General features: G+C 46.3%; 2 protein-coding genes across 3 annotated transcripts in view; one reads left to right on the top strand and one right to left on the bottom strand.

The window, feature by feature from the left end:
- Positions 1-5,880: 5,880 nt before the first annotated feature.
- Positions 5,881-7,883, top strand: nkx2.4b (NK2 homeobox 4b). The gene is made up of 2 exons (XM_041975808.1): positions 5,881-6,289; positions 7,168-7,883. The coding sequence occupies exons 1-2, from the start codon at positions 5,881-5,883 to the stop codon at positions 7,761-7,763; spliced, it is 1,005 nt and encodes a 334-aa protein (XP_041831742.1). The 3' UTR covers positions 7,764-7,883.
- A 130-nt stretch (positions 7,884-8,013) lies between these two features.
- Positions 8,014-21,598, bottom strand: part of xrn2 (5'-3' exoribonuclease 2) — a 113,384-nt gene continuing 99,799 nt past the window's right edge. For both annotated transcript variants that reach the window (XM_041975807.1, XM_041975806.1), the window contains exons 29-31: positions 21,155-21,215; positions 9,476-9,674; positions 8,014-8,341 (exon numbers count right to left, since the gene is read on the bottom strand). In XM_041975807.1, the coding sequence (XP_041831741.1) occupies positions 8,279-8,341; positions 9,476-9,674; positions 21,155-21,215 (323 nt within the window). In that variant the 3' untranslated portion in view covers positions 8,014-8,278. The remainder of the gene's footprint in view (positions 8,342-9,475; positions 9,675-21,154; positions 21,216-21,598) is intronic.

Below are 21,598 nucleotides of genomic sequence, written 5' to 3'. Positions count from 1 at the left end.
CGATAACCAACCTTTTCTATATCCAGATTGTTCCAGGAACTGTCTCCATACATTGAAACACATCACTTTATTTCTGAATCTCTTTCATTCATTCTCTGTACCACTTCGTCCATTACAGGTCGTGAGTAAGCTGAAGCCTATCCCAGCATTTTACCTATCCAGGTACACACAATAGGGCCGACACACAAACAACCATTCACACACACACACACACACACACTCCTAGGGAGAATTTAGAGTGACCAGTTAACCCGCATCATGTCTTTGGACGGTGGGAGGAAGCAGGAGAACCTGGAGAGAAGCCCCACATACATGAGAACACGCACGCCCCCCAGGTTACCTCATTAAATCGTTGCTGGGTGTAAAACTTGCATTTGTTAAAAAACATTGTGTAATTTTTTTCATATGCTGAGCTCCATTTCATCATGTATGATCGTATCCACATGCCACCCTAAGCTCATCATTTACACTGTTTCCTCTTCCACTGATTCATTTCTCACCTTCTCTGGGTCTTTCAGGTCCCAGCTCTTCATCACCTGAGACCTTTCTTCTTCTTCCAAGTAGCTGTGACTTTTTCTGCTTCCTGAACATCCTGGCGTCTAAGGACTCCTCTGGTAAATGCTGATTTATCTCCACATCTGTGTTTTATTTCTGATAACTTGCTCATTTCTGCTGGTAGATGGCTTCGATAAAAGCTGAAGGGGTAGTGGATCTTCAAGACTGGACTTAGTTCTGGTTCTTGAACAGGGAGCCTGACACAACATGAAGGTTTAATGATGGTTATCTAGAACTGGAGCTGTCTCTGCACGAGCCTCATCATGTCAACACAAAACAACATTCTGGGATGGAAGCATAAAAACTGACCTGAATCTGAGACGTCCAGTAAAGTTTCACTCGATCTTCTGTCCTGTAGTTGCTTTAGGTGCTTGCCAACCAGCACAGGTGTGTCATATCACCCATCAGTGAGGGTCACGTGACATGACGCCCCCTGCTGGCCACAGAGCTGCTTCCAGTGTTTCACCAAGGCTTCACTAACTTTCATGAAGTCATTAAGAAGAAACACCGAGTTTGACCGATTAGTTTTATTCATACAGAACATTTACAACAAGCAGCCCAACAACAACAATCTCCAAGAGGAGCTGGACCGTCAGGAGGAGCTGGACCCTGCAGGAGGAGCTGGACCCAGTAGGAGGAGCTGGACCCTGCAGGAGGAGCTGGAACCCGCAGGAGGAGCTGGACCCAGTAGGAGGAGCTGGACCCTGCAGGAGGAGCTGGAACCCGCAGGAGGAGCTGGACCCTGCAGGAGGAGCTGGAACCCCAGGAGGAGCTGGACCCTGCAGGAGGAGCTGGACCCAGTAGGAGGAGCTGGACCCTGCAGGAGGAGCTGGAACCAGTAGGAGGAGCTGGACCCTGCAGGAAGAGCTGGACCCAGTAGGAGGAGCTGGACCCAGTAGGAGGAGCTGGAACCCGCAGGAGGAGCTGGAACCAGTAGGAGGAGCTGGACCCTGCAGGAGTAGCTGGAACCAGTAGGAGGAGCTGGAACCCGCAGGAGGAGCTGGACCCTGCAGGAGGAGCTGGAACCAGTAGGAGGAGCTGGACCCTGCAGGAGTAGCTGGAACCAGTAGGAGGAGCTGGAACCCGCAGGAGGAGCTGGACCCTGCAGGAGGAGCTGGAACCCGCAGGAGGAGCTGGACCCTGCAGGAGGAGCTGGAACCCGCAGGAGGAGCTAGAACCAGTAGGAGGAGCTGGACCCTGCAGGAGTAGCTGGAACCAGTAGGAGGAGCTGGAACCCGCAGGAGGAGCTGGACCCTGCAGGAGGAGCTGGAACCCGCAGGAGGAGCTGGACCCTGCAGGAGGAGCTGGAACCCGCAGGAGGAGCTAGAACCAGTAGGAGGAGCTGGACCCTGCAGGAGTAGCTGGAACCAGTAGGAGGAGCTGGAACCCGCAGGAGGAGCTGGACCCTGCAGGAGGAGCTGGAACCAGTAGGAGGAGCTGGACCCTGCAGGAGTAGCTGGAACCAGTAGGAGGAGCTGGACCCCGCAGGAGGAGCTGGACCCTGCAGGAGGAGCTGGAACCCGCAGGAGGAGCTGGACCCTGCAGGAGGAGCTGGAACCCGCAGGAGGAGCTGGACCCTGCAGGAGGAGCTGGAACCCGCAGGAGGAGCTGGAACCAGTAGGAGGAGCTGGACCCCGCAGGAGGAGCTGGACCCTGCAGGAGGAGCTGGAACCAGTAGGAGGAGCTGGACCCTGCAGGAGGAGCTGGACCCTGCAGAAGACCACTTCTCAACAGGCAACCACACCACCGTTACCATGGGAACAAAGAGCACCTCTCTGCCCCTTCAGGCCAAAAGTTGAGTAAAGCGAAACGAAGGAAAACAGAATCGAACATCTACTTCCTGTTTCACAAACAGATTTTGTTTTCATAAGTTTCTGCTTTTTATTCTCATATTAAACTCAGGAAGTTTTAACTCTTTCAAGCAGTTTTAATGCTTCTACACACACGTTTATATCTGACTTTATTTATTCTAAAAGTAAATGTAGTAAAAATAAAATAGATTGGGATGAGATAAAAAAAAAATGAAATGTTAAACTAAAACAAATAAATGCTGTAGAAGGGAAAATAAGAAATATAATGGGCTAAAATAATAAATATTAAATAGATCAATGATAGATAACTATAAACAGCAGATAATAGTAAATAAAAATAATTTAATCAAAATAGTTTATTGTCCTTGCACGTCTCAAGTAAAAAAATAAAAGCTGTAAGTTGTAAATAAAGTGCATGAAAAATGTTATAGTCTGACCTAAATCAATAAATCAGAAGATGTCGACGTATTCATCCGCATCTGAAAATAGTTCCAAAAAATAAAAAAAAAACCCTCACCTGTTTTTAATGTCGGAAAATTTCATTTATTTTCATTAAACCTGGAAAAAATGTCTCCGTCCTCCCGTCCTCAGCCAGAACCATCATCTTCATCATTATCTTCATCATTATAATTATCTTCATCAGTAATATCACATCATCATCATCATCATCTTCATCATTATTATATCTCCATCATCTTCTTCATTATCATCATCTTCATCATTATTATCATCTTCATCATCTTCTTCATTATTATCATCATCTTCATCATTATTATCATCTTCATCATCTTCATTATTATCATCATCTTCATTATTATTATCATCTTCATTATCTTCATCATTATCACCTTCATCATTATCATCATCTTCATCATCATTATCACCATCACCATCATCATCTTCATCATTATCATCATATGCATCATTATTATCACCATCATCTTCATCATTATTATCATCATCAATATCTTCATCATTATTATCACCTATCATCTTCATCATTATCATCTTCATTATTATTATCCTCTTCATCATCATTATCAACATCATCTTCATCATTATCACCATTGCATCATCATCTTCATCATTATTATCACCATCACATCATCATCTTCATCATCATTATCAACATCATCTTCATCATTATTACTATCTTCATCAAAATGATCACCAACATCATCTTCATCATCATTATCATCATCTTCATCATTATTATCTTCATCATCATCATCTTCATTAATTTTATCACCATCATCTTCTTCATCATTATCATCATCTTCATCATTATTATCATCATCATTATCTTTATCATCATCTTCATTATCATAATCATCATCCTCATCCTCATCTTCATCATATGTAAACTATGTAACATTACAGCCACCCTGATTATTTCATCATGAGCTACAGAATAAGAGTGAGTTTGGAGTAACTTGTTTTAAGTTACTCGTTACATTCACTGATCTACTTTTCTGATTCCATCTTTAACGTCATATTAATCAATCAGTTTGAATATTTGAATATTGTAATATGTCACATTTTACTGTTTGACTCTTTAAAACATTAAAGTCATTAAAAATCTCCACATTTCTAATTGGTGCAGCTATTTGTTTTGCAGCTGCAGTAATTTAAGAACGACTGAAAATAATTCCCTTTAAGGTTTTATAAAATATCATTTAATCCAACTAAAACCAATAAAACCATTTAGAGCCATTAGTGTATCACTCCAGATGTTACACCGACCCCAAACCCGTTAGAAAACAGCCTGGAATGCATTCAAAGTCTCCATGGAAATATCAGGATAAAAGAAAGCCATTTAGCTCATGCAGACAGCAGAGGTGAAACCTGCGGCTCTAAAACCTGGAGATGACATAATTCTACATATCGTAGAGGGCTAGAGGACGTCCTAAAACAGAAATTGCCTCAAAGTCATTAAATCCTCTGAGACTCTGCAGTCGTGAATCAGAAACGTACATTCATATCAGATTAAAAGCTAAAAGCTGCTGGAATATCAACACAGAATGACCTTAAATGCAGCAGAAAAGTCTTTTATTAAAGTTTTATTTAAAATTTTAATAAAAGAATTATAAAGTAAAAAAGCATAAAAGATTAAAATTAAATCATCAGAATTTTACATGTTTATTTCTAATGAAATGTGATCTAATATTTTAGGAAATACAGTATTTAAATCATCAAACAGCTAGAACTGCGCTGTGTTTGTATTACGGTATTCTGTGTGTGTGTGTGTGTGTGTGTGTGTGTGTGTGTGTGTGTGTGTGTGTGTATTACAGGACCACATTTATTTTAATAAAATGTCAAATATGCTAAAATAAATAACTTAAAGTCTAAATCTGGAGACACTATATAAATTAAGAACAGATAATGTGTATTTAAATTACATCTAAAACTTCAAACATAATTAACTGTATTTATTTAATAACTGTATTTTCCAGCCATTTTTATTCATTTTTTAAAACCAATTAACAGCAGAGAAACCAGCAGGAACCAGTAAATGTTTCCTGGAACTATAAAATTGATTTGGAACAAACATCAAGCTCCTCTTTAACACTGGAAGTCGCTATTTTACCTGCAAAAAAGGAATTCAGAATAAGTCCTGGTGATGGATGTACCCTGAACGCACCATATCCCGCGGGGCGGACCCGCAGGGAGGCCGCTCCCGGCGGGTCTGATCTGGTCCCGGTCAGGCCTCCCTGCAGGGACAGGCCTCGTAAGGTGGCGTGAGGCAGCAGGTCAGCAGGAGGTTGGCTGTTCACGGGATGGAGGAACGTTTCTTCTCATTTAATGACGAAAAATCTTTAATATCCCGACAGTTTATTTCGCACTTGGCCCATTTTATTCTGCACGAGCAACAGAAAACAAGCGGAAAGGAGCAAATAGAAGCAGCAGCAGCTCAGTCCCGTCCTGCACGCTGGCCTCTTCCACCAAGTCCACGCGCCCGATGGTTCCATTCCTCTTTTTTATTTACCAGGAATATTTCCACCCTGAAGAGGAACATTTTTCCTCGTTAACTCAGAAACGTGAAGATCTCAAAGCTGTGAAACTAGAGGTAGAGGAAGATCCGGCCTGGACAAATCTTTAGGAACCGGAAATAAATTCTTACTGGACAAAGTCCAGGAAAACCGGTTCGGAAGCAGATTCTGGCCTAACTCCACGCGCGGACTTTTCCTGCGGGATAAAACCGGAACAAAGTTGCTCCTCGTGGTCTGACTGCGGTCTTCTCAGTTCAGCCAAACACCATCATCATCATCATCAGAGGAAGGTCCAGACATTTTCTTACCTCCGTCATGTCAGCGGTGACTGCTGGCTGCGCGTGCACGTCGCTCCGCCCCTCCACGCGGGATAAGGACAAGTCGTTTCTCCTGCTGCCGATCAGCTGGACTTCTCCGCGCGCAGGGGGGAAGCCAGAAGCCGGAGGGAGGGAGGGGGACGCAGGCGGACCACCGACACAGAGTCTGGCCGGAGACAGCAGAGACGGGCACGCGGTGGCCGCACCATGTCCATGAGCCCAAAGCAGTCCACCCCCTTCTCAGTCACAGACATCCTGAGCCCCATGGAGGACAGCTACCGCCGGTTCGGAGGGATGGACCCCAACCCCCCGCTGGGCGCCTACAGGCAGCCGCAGGTCTGCCAGCCCGGTATGCAGCACCACCACCACCACCACCACCACCTGTCCTCCTCTTCATCCTCAGCATCCTCCTCATCCCCAGCCTCGGCCGCCGCTCTGGGACCCGGCGGGTCGTATCACGTGGCCCACGGGGTCCCGCAATTCTCCGGGTCCCTCAGCGGCTTCTGCAACAGCGGCATTGGGAACATCGGAGACCTGCCGTCCTACCAGGAGACCGCGAGGAGCGGGGGGCCCGCGGCGGCGTGGTACAGCAACCCGGAGCCCAGATACCCGACCAGTAAGTCCGGTTCCAGCTCTCAGCTGCTTCTTAATGAGAAGGGTTCGAGTCTGGGTTTAAAGGGAGATCCGGATCCAGATCCGTCACCTTAAAGCGGACTCTCCTGGCCCTGGAGAAACGAGGCCTCTCCATCCCAACCCGGTCTTTCTTCCAGTTAAAAGATTTTAAAATGAAGCGACATTTAATTCTGATGGTTTTTCTTTTGTGTAAAAACCGGCTTCATCTTAAGGTTTAAATTTTAGTATTTTCAGATTTAAATCTCACAAATTTAAATTCGTTTGGTAAAATCTTTTTAAATGTTTCCCAATAAATCAAATTAATTTCTGATCCTTTACTTTCCGCGACTTTAGCGCTGCTGATGATTTTACTCCAGCAGCTCCAGATCCAGCTTTTAATTTAAACTTTAAATTTAATCTTTAAATTTAAACTTTAAATTTAATCTTTAAATTTAAACTTTTAATTTCAACTTTAAATTTAAACTTTTAATTTCAACTTTTAATTTAATCTTTAAATTTCAACTTTTAATTTAAACTTTAAATTTAAACTTTTAATTTCAACTTTTAATTTAATCTTTAAATTTCAACTTTTAATTTCAACTTTAAATTTCAACTTTTAATTTAAACTTTTAATTTAATCTTTAAATTTAAACTTTTACTTTAAACTTTAAATTTAAACTTTTAATTTCAATTTTTAATTTAAACTTTAATTTAAACTTTTAATTTAAACTTTAAATTTAATCTTTAAATTAAATGTTTAAATTAAAGATTAAATTTAAACTTTTAATTCCAGTCTTTATTTTTTTCTGTCTGAGCTTCATTTTCAGGTTTTGTTACTAAATGACTTTTTTATGGAAATGAAATCATCTCATTTTCTCCAAGTTTCCAGGTTCGTGGGCTCCTCCGGAGGTATGAACGTGCCCGGGATGGGGGGCAGTCTGGCCGGGATGGACTCCGCCGCCAAGTCCATGGTGACGCTGCACGCGGCTCCCCGGAGGAAGCGGCGCGTGCTCTTCTCGCAGGCGCAGGTGTACGAGCTGGAGCGGCGCTTCAAGCAGCAGAAGTACCTGTCCGCCCCAGAGAGGGAGCACCTGGCCGGGCTGATCCACCTCACCCCGAACCAGGTGAAGATCTGGTTCCAGAACCACCGCTACAAGCTGAAGCGGCAGGCCAAGGACAAGGCCGCGCAGCCGGACGGCAGCAGCGCGTGCACGACCACCCGACGCTCCTCTTCCGTGTCCCCGGTCCTTACCAAGAACGACAAGGGCTGCCGGTCCGACAGCGGCCCCGACAAAACCGGGAACCGACAGAGCAGCTCGGGCGAGGCCGTGAGGGCGACCCCGCTGTCCTCCACGGACGAGCTGGAGGACACGTCTCCGGGCGCGCCGCTGGGACTGCACGCGCACATGAACCTGGCGCAGACGGAGTACACCCCCAGCATGCTGGGCTCCAACCTACTGTACGGCAGGACTTGGTAGGGGCGCGCGGATCGGACCCGCGGCGCGGATTCTACAGGCAGACACAAAAACTGAAGTCTAGGCCGGGACGCGGCTCGAGCCGGACTGAGAGATGAAAAAGGGTTTTTTCTGTTTCTTACTTTGCGCGTGAGGATGAATATCTGCCTTGGTTTCCAGGAGAAAATAAATAAAACATTTTCTTTTTGGAGATTTTTGCTTTTTCTTTTTTCAACCTGAAGCCAACAAATTGTGAAATAAAAATTCAGTTTAGTCAAAGTTTGAATGTTTAATGTCAGAAAAAGAAAAGTGGTGAGAAATGCTTTCTACTCATTAAAGGTTTAACTGGTAAGTGTTGGAGGCAAATTTAGGCTGAAAACACCAACTTTTCTGTTTTTAAGTCTGGTACTTGGAGAAATTCCTCTCAGAAACAAAGGGGACATTACTGGGATTTTACAAGTTTAACATCATAAAAACCACAAAGAAAAAATCAGCCAACAAGACGACAGTAAAAGAAAAAGCTGCTCCGTCCCGCCGGGTTAGTTCCAGTGGTACCTCCTGGAAGGAGGAGGAGGAGGGAACGACCTGCCGGAGCTGAAGGCCTGAAACACACAAACACAGCGTTTCCAGCTTCTAGCAGCCAAGAGAATCTAATCCGATAAAACCCTGAAAATGTTCATGAAGGTCAAAACTGCAGCTCCCTAAACCTATTCCATTTTCTTTATCATTCAACTCCACATGAAGGAGATGTGGTCTGGTCTGGTTCTGGTTCGGTTCTGGTTTGGTTCTGGTCTGGTTTGGGTTTGGTTCTGGTCTGATTCTAGTTTGGTTCTGGTTTGGTCTGGTTCGGTTCTGGTTTGGTTCTGGTCTGGCTGTGGTCTGATTCTGGTTTGGTTCTGGTTTGGTTCTGGTCTGGTTCTGGTTTGGTCTGGTTCGGTTCTGGTTTCGTTCTGGTCTGGTTCTGGTCTGGTTCTGGTTTGGTTCTGGTCTGGTTAGGGTTTGGTTCTGGTTTGGTTCTGGTTCGGTTCGGTTCTGGTCTGGTTCTGGTTTGGTTCTGGTCTGGTTAGGGTTTGGTTCTGGTCTGGTCTGGTTCGGTTCTGGTCTGGTTCTGGTTTGGTTCTGGTCTGGTCTGGTCTGGTTTGGTTCTGGTCTGGTTAGGGTTTGGTTCTGGTCTGGTTCTGGTTTGGGTCTGGTTTGGTTCTGGTCTGGTCTGGTTCTGGTTTGGTTCTGGTCTGGTTAGGGTTTGGTTCTGGTCTGGTTCTGGTTAGGGTTTGGTTCTGGTCTGGTTCTGGTTCTGGTCTGGTTCGGTTCTGGTCTGGTTTGGTTCTGGTCTGGTTCGGTTCTGGTTAGGGTTTGGTTCTGGTCTGGTCTGGTTCTGGTCTGGTTCTGGTTTGGTTCTGGTTTGGTTCTGGTCTGGTTTGGTTCGGTTCTTGTCTGGTTCTGGTCTGGTTAGGGTTTGGTTCTGGTCTGGTCTGGTTCTGGTCTGGTTTGGTTCTGGTCTGGTTCTGGTCTGGTTCTGGTCTGGTTAGGGTTTGGTTCTGGTCTGGTTCTGGTCTGGTTCTGGTCTGGTTAGGGTTTGGTTCTGGTCTGGTTCTGGTCTGGCTCAGACTGCATCATTTCTATTAACTAAAACATCTGTAGAAAATGGAGAATTTGACTCAAATCTTCAGCTTTTCATTTTTCTTTGAAAAGGAAATAAAAGGTTGTTTTTTTTATTGGCTTCTAGGTTCATTCACCTGACGCGGTTGCCCCCGCTCGTCCCGGTGCTCGTCCCGGTGCTCGTCCCGGCGGCCGGGCCAGTCGTCTCTGCGCTGGTCGTAGCGCTGCTGGAAGCCTCCTGGTCCCGCCGCTCCGCGATCACGGCTCACGTTGGGCTGGAACAGCTGCGCCTGCATGGCTCGAGCCCAGCCGTGACCTCCGCCTCCGTACGGCTGCCTGCAGACACAGAAAGCCATCAGCACTGCAGGACCTGCGGGTTCCAGTCGCGCGGGAGGAGAAGCTGAACCGTCCTGAACCCGGGACGCAGCCAAAACCGTTTCAGTGGCAAGATTTTTTTCCTTAAAGGTTCAAACTGCTTCATTCTTAGAAACGAGTCCATCACGAGCTCAAAAAAAAAAAACCTTTTCATCAAGTTTTCTTTCAACTTCCAACTAAGACATGAATGAAATGAAACCTTCATAGAAAAACTTCATTTGAATTCAATTCAGACTTTTTCCATCTTGCATGTAGAAAATAATCCAGCTGATTTACCAGGACCAGGATTTAACCGGTTAGATCTCCGGACCAGGATTTAACCGGTCAGATCTCCGGACCAGGATTTAACCGGTCAGATCTCCGGACCAGGATTTAACCGGTTAGATCTCCGGACCAGGATTTGACTGGTTAGATCTCCGGGACCAGGATTTAACCGGTTAAAATGCCTAAAAACTCAAATATGCAACTAATACAATTCAAAATTCTGCATAGAACTCATTATACAGGACAAAGGATGTTCAGGATGGGTCTGTCACAATCAAACATCTGCACACACTGCAATGAAAACACACCAGATAACTACCTCCATGCCTTGTGGTCCTGCACACCTGTCCGCAGGTTCTGGCTTTAGGTATGTGTGGACATGTCAACATGGTTTAAATGTAATATTCCTACAATCCCCGCACTATGTCTACTAGGTGACTTGGGTGACATTAATATGGCAATTAACTCTGCACACATGATACGCACAGCATTATGCATCGCAAAGAAAACTATCCTTGTGAACTGGAAAAACAAAAATAATCTGTGTATTCAGCAGTTTAGGAATCTCTTAGTTGACCACATCAGTAGTGAGACAATGTCTGCCTCCTCAAAGAACTATTTAGCTGAATCTCATTCCCTCTGGTCCCCTGTGCTTAGTTCCATCACTTAGTGTAGGTGGAGGACTGTGACCTCGTTGCTATGGGGGTTTGAGAAATGGCCGGGAGTGACTGGTGGTTGTGGGTTCTTTGTGGTTGCCCATGATGCGGGACTGGGCTGCTCTGCGGTGGGGGTGGCTCTGAGTCTGTCCCCGTCGGGGGCTGTGGGGGCCAGCGGTTGGAGTCGCCTCGTGGCGGGGGGTGAGGCCACTGGTGGTGCCTGGGTTGGTGGGCATCGGTCCTGAGCCGGGTGGCCGGGCTATTCTGGGGCGGACTGGGCAGGGGTTCTGGGCTCTGGTGCCTGGGGGTGGTCCTCCTCCCTCCGGGGTGGTGGGCTCCATATGTGCCTGGGGTCTGGGCCTGCCCGGATGTGCTGCCATGGTGTGGGTTGGTGCATGCCCTGGTGTCTGGTTGACACCCTGGGACCCAGGGTATGGCCCGGGGGCAGGGGGGGTGTAGGGGTTTGAAGGAGGGCTGAGTGGGATTCGGGGGATTATAGGGGGAGGTGCTGGGGTGTGAGACAGGGATGCTTGTATGTTGTGTGTGTGTCTATACTGTGGATGTTTGTGTGAATGGGGGGGTATGTTTGTGTGCGTGCGTATGCATGTGTTAGGATGAGTGGGGGTGTGTCTGGGGAGTGAGAGTGGGAGGGTTGGATGCTGTGCGAGTGTTTATATTTTTTGGGTGGGGCTGAGAGGGCATATGTGAGTTATGATGAGTAGGAGTATGCAAGAAAATAGGTGTGTGCATGTGTTTCTGTGTGTGGTTGGGGCGGGGTTAAGTGCACTTGTGGGGGGGGGGGGGGCTTGGGCGGGCCTGGGGGTGGCAGGCCGTGGGTCTGCCGCTGTCCCCATCCTCTCATTCCCCGTTAGGGGTGTGGGAGGGTGGGAACTTTCTGGGGTGGGTGGCGGCTCACTGGCTGCGGTCCCTGAATGGCTGGTCGTGGGGGCGGCCTCTCCTGGCCTGTCTTGCCCTGGGGGGCCTCCTGGGGAGCAGGGGTGCCTAATGCCACTAAAGGCTCATCATCCAGAGGGAAGTTTGCTTCCCTCTGGACGTACATCCCCGGACCCCTCTTACTTCCCGCTCTCTCTGTCTCACACACACACACACACACACACACACGTAGGGAGTTGGGAGGCGTGGAGCCATGTGGGGTGGAACGGAGGAGACCATTCAGTGGTCTCCTTGGATGCACCCCGTGGCGACTCTCCTCTCAGTTTTAATTGCACCAAGACACCACAACACAAGAAACACAACACACAAACAACACCTGGGGGGCATGGCATGCGGTGCATGTCGGGCGGGGCCACTTAGGTGGCCCGGCTCGCGGCTCATTGCAGTCACTGCCCCTCAATTTTAATTGCACACAACACACACTACATAAACAGTCAGGAGCGGGGAGGGAGAGGGTATTGGGGACCTCTTACGCCCCTGCTCCTCCTGTGTGTGGCTGGGGGCGGGCAGGGGTGGGGGGTTGCCCCGGGGCCGGGTCCCGGGATGGCTGCGCTGGTGGGCTGCTGGCTCTATGGGGGTTGGGGCCCGCTGTCCGCTGGTCCGCCTGGGGTGTCCCCCACGGGGCATGGGGGGAGGGTTGTGGGTGGCGTGATTGTGTGGTGGTGAGCGATTGTGGGTGCGGCACGGGGGAGGGTGTGAGTGTGGGGTTATATGGGATGCAGGTTGAAGTAGATGGGGAGGGGGCCGATAGCACCCTGGTTCCCAGGGTGTGCGGCTGGAACATCGGGGTGTGTGCTGGCCTACGCCGGGTGGCTGTCTGGGGGGGCCTGGTCCTCCTGGGCATGTTGCGGGCCCTCTGCCTTTGGGGGGTGGGGCGGCAGCCTCTGGGCTCCTGGGGCCCTGGGCCCTTCGCTTGGGCTGCCCTGGGTGGGCCGGTCCCTGGCGGGGCCGGCGGCCGCTGATCTTGGCCCACTGGGGCCTGTGCCCCGGGACCGTGGGGGGCTCTTGCTGGGGCTCTCCTCTGCCGCCCTTCGGGTGGGGCTGGAGTCGTCTTTGTGGTGGGGTGGCATGGGTTAGTGCTCCGGGTATGCTGCTGAGGGCCCGGCCCAGGCCCTGGTCTGCCTCTGGCCTCCGTGGAGGCGAGGTCGCATTTGCATGATCTCACTCACCACTCTTCATCACTGATCACTCCTTGTTTCTCATGCTCTGCATGCTGACACAGTCACTGAGTTGTCTAGTGGGTTTTTAATATTAAGCGATAATTATTAAAAAAAGGGGAAAAAAAAGGAAGGGAAAACAAAAAAAAAAAAATTTGTATTTTTTCTGAGTTAGTATCTGGTCGCTGTTATGTCTTTTTGATTTGATTTGGTTATACTCTTAATGACTGGCAGCCCTGTTTTTTTTTTTTTTTTTTGTGTTTTTTTTGTTTCGTTGTTTGTTTTTTTTCTGTGTGTGTGTTTCTGCTTTTGTAAAAGTTGTAGGAAATTTTCTGGTGTGTTCATGTACAGGTGTAACAGTTTGTTGTCTGGTGATGGTGTGGATTGAAGGGTTGTTTCCTTCTGTCTGTGATCTTTTTGTCTCCTTTCTTCTTTCCCTTTTTATCTTTTCTTGCTATTTTCCATCTTTTTCTGTCCCCTCCGGTCAGGTCCAGCAAAATTACATAGATTCCGTGATTCAAAGTAAATAAATAAATAAATTAATCACATTATCAAGAGGAGCCTTACCCATAGGCCTCCCCTTGGTAGAGCAAATTTGTTCAGCACGATACAGCAACCAGATTATCATTTTGCTGCTATGATGCTGGACAGGACAAAAAAAAAAAAAAAAAAAAAAAAAAAAGATCTCCGGGACCAGGATTTAACCGGTCAGATCTCCGGACCAGGATTTGACCGGTTAGATCTCCGGACCAGGATTTGACTGGTTAGATCTCCGGACCAGGATTTGACCGGTTAGATCTCCAGGACCAGGATTTAACCGGTTAGATCTCCGGACCAGGATTTGACTGGTTAGATCGCCGGGACCAGGATTTGACCGGTTAGATCTCCGGACCAGGATTTGACTGGTTAGATCGCCGGGACCAGGATTTGACCGGTTAGATCTCCAGGACCAGGATTTAACCGGTTAGATCTCCGGACCAGGATTTGACTGGTTAGATCGCCGGGACCAGGATTTGACCGGTTAGATCTCCGGACCAGGATTTGACTGGTTAGATCGCCGGGACCAGGATTTGACCGGTTAGATCTCCAGGACCAGGATTTAACCGGTTAGATCTCCGGACCAGGATTTGACTGGTTAGATCGCCGGGACCAGGATTTGACCGGTTAGATCTCCGGACCAGGATTTGACTGGTTAGATCGCCGGGACCAGGATATAACCGGTTAGATCTCCGGACCAGGATATAACCGGTTAGATCTCCGGACCAGGATTTGACTGGTTAGATCTCCGGGACCAGGATTTGACCGGTTAGATCTCCGGACCATGTCCATTGTGATAATGATGATTAACAGATAACTGATCATGTGACCTTTCTGTCAGAGGGGGCGGGGCTACTTTCAAAACCCAACAGGAAGGCTGATGGGAAACATTCAGCTGAAACTGAACCGTTTCTTGTTGCTGCTTTAGATGTGAATTCGGGGCTTTAACGTCCGTGTTGGAAACTTCTGTCCTGGTTCAGTTTAAAGGTGGAACCATGATGGACAGGAGAGAAGACCCAGCACCACCCACAGCACCACTTAACCCCAGGGTTTAACCCCAGGGGGTTTTGGAGGTGTGGTTCACCTGAACAGACCCAAATTTAATCAGTAACTCTACAATTATCAGGTCCACACACAGAATCTTGGTCTCTGGGGGGTTTGGGGTTTGAGGCTCTTCCTTGAGGTGCTGTGTGTGGCTGTTTGTGTGTGTGCTGTTACCCGTTTTAACAACATCCTGCCGGGTTAATAACACCTGAATAACAGGGCTGCTAGAGCAAAGCTGAAGAGGGGAATTAGAGGGCAAAAGCGGACTACAAAAGGAGGATAGAGGACTGCTTTCAGAGCAACGACTCCAGGCAGGTGTGGCAGGGGATGCAGCACCTCACTAATTACAGATCCAGCAACCACTCTGTGGTCGACGGCGACATCACACTTGCAGAGGAGTTAAACCACTTCTTTACCTGTTTTGAGACGGAGTCACCAGATGCAAACCCGCTTCATCCACCTGTCCACTGTAGCCACGTCCTCACAGATGAGGACCATGAGGTAAGCAGCACGCTGAGGGCTGGTAAACCTAGAACGGCTGCAGGACCTGACGGCGTCTCAGGACAAGTGTTGAAGGACTGCTCGTATCAGCTGGTGGGGGTCTTCACCAAGATCTTTAACCAGTCCCTGTCTGAGGCTAGGGACAGCCGGGACAAGCGGCTGGAGATCATCCAGACTGCCCGGGTTTACTTCCTGGACTTCCTGAGGCGATGCAACGACTACAGAATAAACAGGCTAGTTACTTTCTCCGTCTGCACAGCAGCAAACAGGAAAGCTCTCCAGAGGGTCGTCACCAAGGCCCAGAAGATCTTCGGTTGCCCTCTATCGTCCCTGGAAGATCTGAAAGCTCAAAATATCCTCTTGGACCCATCACATCCAGGACATTTTATTTTAGAACTGCTGCCTTCAGGCAGACGGTTCAGGTCCTTAAAAGCAGGAACTAACAGAACAATAAATGTTCTTAAAGGCTGATCACTGTACATATCTGTATAATGTTAGTGTGTGTGTGTGATGTTTTTATCTGGTTTTTATTTTATCTTTTCACTTTGTTTTTTGTGTTTTTTACAGGACGGTCATTTTTTAATTTTGTTGTACCAGTACAATGACAAGAAAGACATTGAACTGAATCAGCAGTTAAGACCTGACAGAAAATAACCGCAGCGTCAGCAACGTTGGCTTCAAGCGTCTGAGCAGATTGTGAATGAACCAAAGAAAAAATGGCATTTTGGCCCCAAACTGAACCACATTGGTGTTCTACTTCTAGGAAGGGAATCTGGCTACAGAATACTGCGTGTGTACAGTTTATGGGTTGGTCCCGGCATTTAGGCTCCACATCATCAGTTTCTACTACTGTTCACTATGTACAATCAATAAGTATAAAATCACAGTCATAGTTAGCATCAGCATCGCTGCTAGCTTCAGAACTGGACTTAACACATCTGTTTCCTTGAGAGCTTCTAAGATGGTGTATTTAGTTGAGGTGTCTTGGACATGCTGATCACTTCCAGCTTCGTTGTAAACAAGTAAAATCTCTAAACCAATGAATGGACTCCGTTCTGTCTTCGCTCTGCGCGGCATCACCGTGCGACCTTATATGGAGGCGATGTTCTGCATTTACACTCAAACATGACGGATGAAGTCTCGTTCAAAAGCTCACCAGATGTAGAACTTCAACAAACTTTATTTACACTTCCAAGATCTGCAAGAAATCAACAAGATGGCGGTGAAGGGTAGCATATGAAGCGCTGGAGCACGCTGCAGTTTCACTACTATGGACGAGATACCAACTCTGATACCTGGTGTTTAGGTATCTGCTGATACTGAGCACGAATCCGATACCAGTGTTATTTTATTAAGAGCTCTATAAATTCTATTTCATTCTTCAGCTTCAGTGACATGGATCTGATGGACTGATCAGGTTTTACTGTGGCTAGCGCGTCCAGTAACAATACCTCAGGTTAGGATGAACCAGGAAGCGCCAGCTTCCTCCTCACATGAAGAATAAACAAGCACAACAAGAAAGAGGAGGAGCAGCAGGAGCAGCAATAGGAGAAGCAGGAGGAGCAGAAGCGGAAGCATATTAGTGAAACTGGTTTTCTTTAAATGAAGGAGGACGGGTGTTGAACCTCTCAGGAAAAATGGGGGATGAAGGAGCGTTATATCCCGTTAAAAAGGAACACGATGAAGGACATACACGAGTTCCAGCTGCTAACGTCTTCTTTCTGACGGCCGTAATATTAATAATTCATTTTTATTAACAGTGAAATCCACGATGGCCACATAACGGTTTAATTATCGAGCAAATAAACTCGGATCAATCCTGAAACTGGATGTACGGGAACCTTTCCCACCAAGAACCGGTCTGTTAGTCCAGGTCGATAAAATCTAAGACGTCTTATTGCAGTGGCTTTCTGGCTTCCTGCTGCAGATTCCTCATGTTTTTAAAGCATTTGCCAGCGTTTGTTATTGCTTATAAAGTCTCTGTTGGTTAACATGGCAGCGTTCATGTCGCCTCTGGAAACCTCAGCCCTGCATATGAGGCACGCCGCTGTTCTGCTAGCGGGATTTTCTGTCTCCACCACCTGCTCAGCCTCCCACTGTGCTGACTGCAGAAATGTTTACTTCCTTCTTCACTGAAAAGGTCGCTACCATCAGTAACCAATTCACTGAGCCTGACCAACTCAGCCTTACCAAACCAGCTACTGGTGCCTCACTCTGCTCCTTCAGCTCTCTAAATGAGGACCAAGTCTCTAAACTTCTAGTCAGCTCAAAACCCACGACCTGTCCTCTTGGTCCTGTTCCCTCTGACATCCTGCAGAGCATTTTACCAACAATCAAACCTGCAGTAACCCATATTATCACCTCCTCTCTTAAATCCGGTGTCTTTCCTTCTGCCTTCAAGCAAGCTCGGGTTCCCCCGCTGCTGAAGAAACCCACACTCAACCCAGCCCAGGTTGGAAACTACTGGCCGGTCTCACTGCTTCCATTCATGTCTAAACTACTAGAGCTTCAGTCTTCAGTCAGGTCTCACAGTTCCTCCAAGACAACAACCTGTTAGATCCATATCAGTCTGGCTATAGGCAAGGCCGCTCTACTGAAACTGCTCTCCTGTCAGTTACTGATTCGCTACGGGTTGCCAGATCCGCTGGTCAATCCTCAGTCCTTATACTGCTGGACCTGTCTGCTGCCTATGACACGGTCAACCATCATATACTGTTCTCCACACTCTCAGAGCTTGGTATCTCAGGATCTGTCCTCTCGTGGTTTATGTCCTACCTCACAGGAAGATCCTTCAAAGTATCTTGGTGAGGGGGCGTGTCCAGATCACATGACCTGACAACAGGGGGGCCTCAGGGCTCGGTGCTTGGCCCTCTTCTCTTTTCACTATACACCTCCTCACTCGGTGCATCATTAGCTCTCATGGTTTCTCCTACCACTGCTATGCAGATGACACTCAGCTTTTCCTTTCTTTCCCACCTGACGACACAAACGTCTCAATGTGAATATCAGCATGTTGCTGATATCTCCACATGGATGAAGGATCACCACCTTCAGCTAAATCTGTCCAAGACCGAGCTTATTGTCTTTCCAGCCAATCCTTCCTTACCGCCACAGATAAGCGTGCAGCTTGACTCCATCACGCTTGTGCCTACGTCTTCTACCAGGAATCTTGGTGTCATGGTAGACAACCAGCTGACCTTTAAGGACCATGTTGCTCGATCTTGCCGATTTGCTCTCTACAACATCAGGAGGATCAGACCCTACCTGACTGAACAGACGGCCCAGTTCCTGGTCCAGGCTCTGGTCATTTCATACATTGACTACTGCAACTCCTTATGGGCTGGCCTGCCTGCATGCTCAGTTAAACCTCTGCAGATGATCTCTAACCCAATCTGATGCGCTGGCTGTGAAATGTGAAGGTTGGCTTTCTGATCTTGAGACTGACGTGAGATGGTCGGCGAAGATGAGATGATCCTTGGTATCATCTGAAAGTGCAGCTTTTCTAGTTTCATATGACACCCACCATGTTGGAGTGGAGCGAACGTATTTTGAAGTTGTTATAAAACAAAAACAGTGAAAACGTCAGAATCAGGAGTAAATAAACAGTAGAAACAGAGTCAGGATTCCAGAGAACAGAATTTTTTTTAAATTGAGGGCAGAAGAATTAAAAGCTTCAGCTGCTACATGAACAATTCCAAACCGATGAATTGTCGGGTATTTAAACCACCTGTAGTACAAACCAGTCTGCAGTAGGTTTAATCCCAGTATAAACCAGTCTGTAGCAGCTTTTTATCCCAGTATAAACCAGTCTGTAGCAGATTTTAATCCCAGTATAAACCAGTCTGTAGCGGCTTTTAATCCCAGTATAAACCAGTCTGTAACAGCTTTTAATCCCAGTTTAAACCAGTCTGTAACGGCTGTTGATCCCAGTATAAACCAGTCTGTAGCAGCTTTTAATCCCAGTATAAACCAGTCTGTAACAGCTTTTAATCCCAGTATAAACCAGTCTGTAGCAGCTTTTAATCCCAGTATAAACCAGTCTGTAGCAGCTTTTAATCCCAGTATAAACCAGTCTGTAACAGATTTTAATCCCAGTATAAACCAGTCTGTAACAGATTTTAATCCTAGTATGAACAAGTCCGTAGCAGCTTTTAATTCCAATATAAACCAGTCTGTAGCAGCTTTTAATCCCAGTATAAACCAGTCTGTAAGAGCTTTTAATCCCAGTATAAACCAGTCTGTAGCAGCTTTTAATCCCAGTATAAACCAGTCTGTGGCAGCTATTAATACCAGTATAAACCAGTCTATAACGGCCTTTAATCCCAGCATAAACCAGTCTGTAGCAGCTTTTAATTCCAGTATAAACCAGTCTGTAACAGCTTTTAATCCCAGTATAAACCAGTCTGTAGCAGCTTTTAATCCCAGTATAAACCAGTCTGTGGCAGCTATTAATACCAGTATAAACCAGTCTGTAGCAGCTTTTAATCCCAGTATAAACCAGTCTGTGGCAGCTATTAATACCAGTATAAACCAGTCTGTAACGGCTTTTAATCCCAGCATAAACCAGTCTGTAGCAGCTTTTAATCCCAGTATAAACCAGTCTGTAACAGCTTTTAATCCCTGTATAAACCAGTCTGTAGCAGCTTTTAATCCCAGTATAAACCAGTCTGTGGCAGCTTTTAATCCCAGTATAAACCAGTCTGTAGCAGCTTTTAATCCCAGTATAAACCAGTCTGTAGCAGCTTTTAATCCCTGTATAAACCAGTCTGTAGCAGCTTTTAATCCCAGTATAAACCAGGGTGTAGCAGCTTTTAATCCCAGTATAAACCAGGGTGTAGCAGCTTTTAATCCCTGTATAAACCAGTCTGTAGCAGCTTTTAATCCCAGTATAAACCAGTCTGTAGCAGCTTTTAATCCCTGTATAAACCAGTCTGTAACAGTTTTTAATGCCATAATAAAACAATCTGTAGCAGCTTTTAATCCCAGTATAAACCAGTCTGTAACAGCTTTTAATCCCAGTATAAACCAGTCTGTAGCAGCTTTTAATCCCAGTATAAACCAGGGTGTAGCAGCTTTTAATCCCTGTATAAACCAGTCTGTAGCAGCTTTTAATCCCAGTATAAACCAGTCTGTAGCAGCTCTTAATCCCTGTATAAACCAGTCTGTAGCAGTTTTTAATGCCATAATAAAACAATCTGTAGCAGTTTTTAATCCCAGTATAAACCAGTCTGTAACAGCTTTTAATCCCAGTATAAACCAGTCTGTAGCAGCTTTTAATCCCTGTATAAACCAGTCTGTAGCATCTTTTAATCCCAGTATAAACCAGTCTGTAGCAGCTTTTAATCCCAGTATAAACCAGTCTGTAGCAGCTTTTAATCCCAGTATAAACCAGTCTGTAGCAGCTTTTAATCCCTGTATAAACCAGTCTGTAGCATCTTTTAATCCCAGTATAAACCAGTCTGTAGCAGCTTTTAATCCCAGTATAAACCAGGGTGTAGCAGCTTTTAATCCTTGTATAAACCAGTCTGTAGCAGCTTTTAATCCCAGTATAAACCAGTCTGTAGCAGCTTTTAATCCCTGTATAAACCAGTCTGTAGCAGTTTTTAATGCCATAATAAAACAATCTGTAGCAGCTTTTAATCCCAGTATAAACCAGTCTGTAGCAGTTTTTAATCCCAGTATAAACCAGTCTGTAGCAGCTTTTAATCCCTGTATAAACCAGTCTGTAGCAGTTTTTAATGCCATAATAAAACAATCTGTAGCAGCTTTTAATCCCAGTATAAACCAGTCTGTAGCAGTTTTTAATGCCATAATAAAACAATCTGTAGCAGCTTTTAATCCCAGTATAAACCAGTCTGTAGCAGCTTTTAATCCCTGTATAAACCAGTCTGTAGCAGTTTTTAATGCCATAATAAAACAATCTGTAGCAGCTTTTAATCCCAGTATAAACCAGTCTGTAGCAGTTTTTAATGCCATAATAAAACAATCTGTAGCAGCTTTTAATCCCAGTATAAACCAGTCTGTAGCAGCTTTTAATCCCTGTATAAACCAGTCTGTAGCAGTTTTTAATGCCATAATAAAACAATCTGTAGCAGCTTTTAATCCCAGTATAAACCAGTGTGTATGGGACGGGATTGAAATCTGGAAAACTTCTGTAGATCATCTAAAGGGTAGCTAGCCTTCACAGCTACACACCACCACTCCTGGTGGTGGAGGAGAGAGACCTTAGGGACCTGCTGGAGGTTTAAGGGGTAACGAAAATGTGATGTTTACTTCTAAAAACTGCTAGTTAACGCAGGTTTACTGAAGCTAAAACCAGTTAACTCACCTTGGGAACTGGGGCTGGAGGAAGGAGGGCGGAGCTCCCAGCAAAGCGCTCTGCCTGGAATCTGCAGAACAAAAGAGACGTCCATGAGTGGTTGAAAGTTTTCTGTAGGAGGCTGAGAGGAAGGGTTTGATGATGAGGAGCCCATCTTCATCTTTCTAAAGCATTTACTTCAGATTATTGACATGGACCCACTAAACACAGAAAACTGACATCAGTCAACCTTTAGTAAGTTAAAAACAAAAATTCCACTTTCATGGTTTCACACCATCAGTGGCATTCGGAAAGGATCCTAATTAACCAAACTCACGGCAGCTTTGACCTCCGGGATAAAAAAGGAAAGAACAACATCAACTGCTTCATTTCTGTCATGGATACAGATAGAATCATTTGTCATGATAATATCAAGATTTTCCAATTGCCACATGACTCCAGGCTGTGGGGGAG

This window comes from Melanotaenia boesemani, chromosome 22 (genome assembly GCF_017639745.1).
Source record: "Melanotaenia boesemani isolate fMelBoe1 chromosome 22, fMelBoe1.pri, whole genome shotgun sequence".
NCBI classification, from domain to species: domain Eukaryota; kingdom Metazoa; phylum Chordata; class Actinopteri; order Atheriniformes; family Melanotaeniidae; genus Melanotaenia; species Melanotaenia boesemani.
The sequence above is the reverse complement of the archived record's forward strand: the minus strand, read 5'-3'. Positions and strand labels throughout refer to the sequence as shown.

Bases quoted from the DNA above. Each gene is read 5' to 3' on its own strand.
- nkx2.4b (XM_041975808.1), top strand. From the start codon at position 5,881: ATGTCCATGAGCCCAAAGCAGTCCACCCCCTTCTCAGTCACAGACATC. The intron at 6,290-7,167 runs GTAAGTCCGGTT...ATTTTCTCCAAG, and splicing joins GGAGCCCAGATACCCGACCA to TTTCCAGGTTCGTGGGCTCC.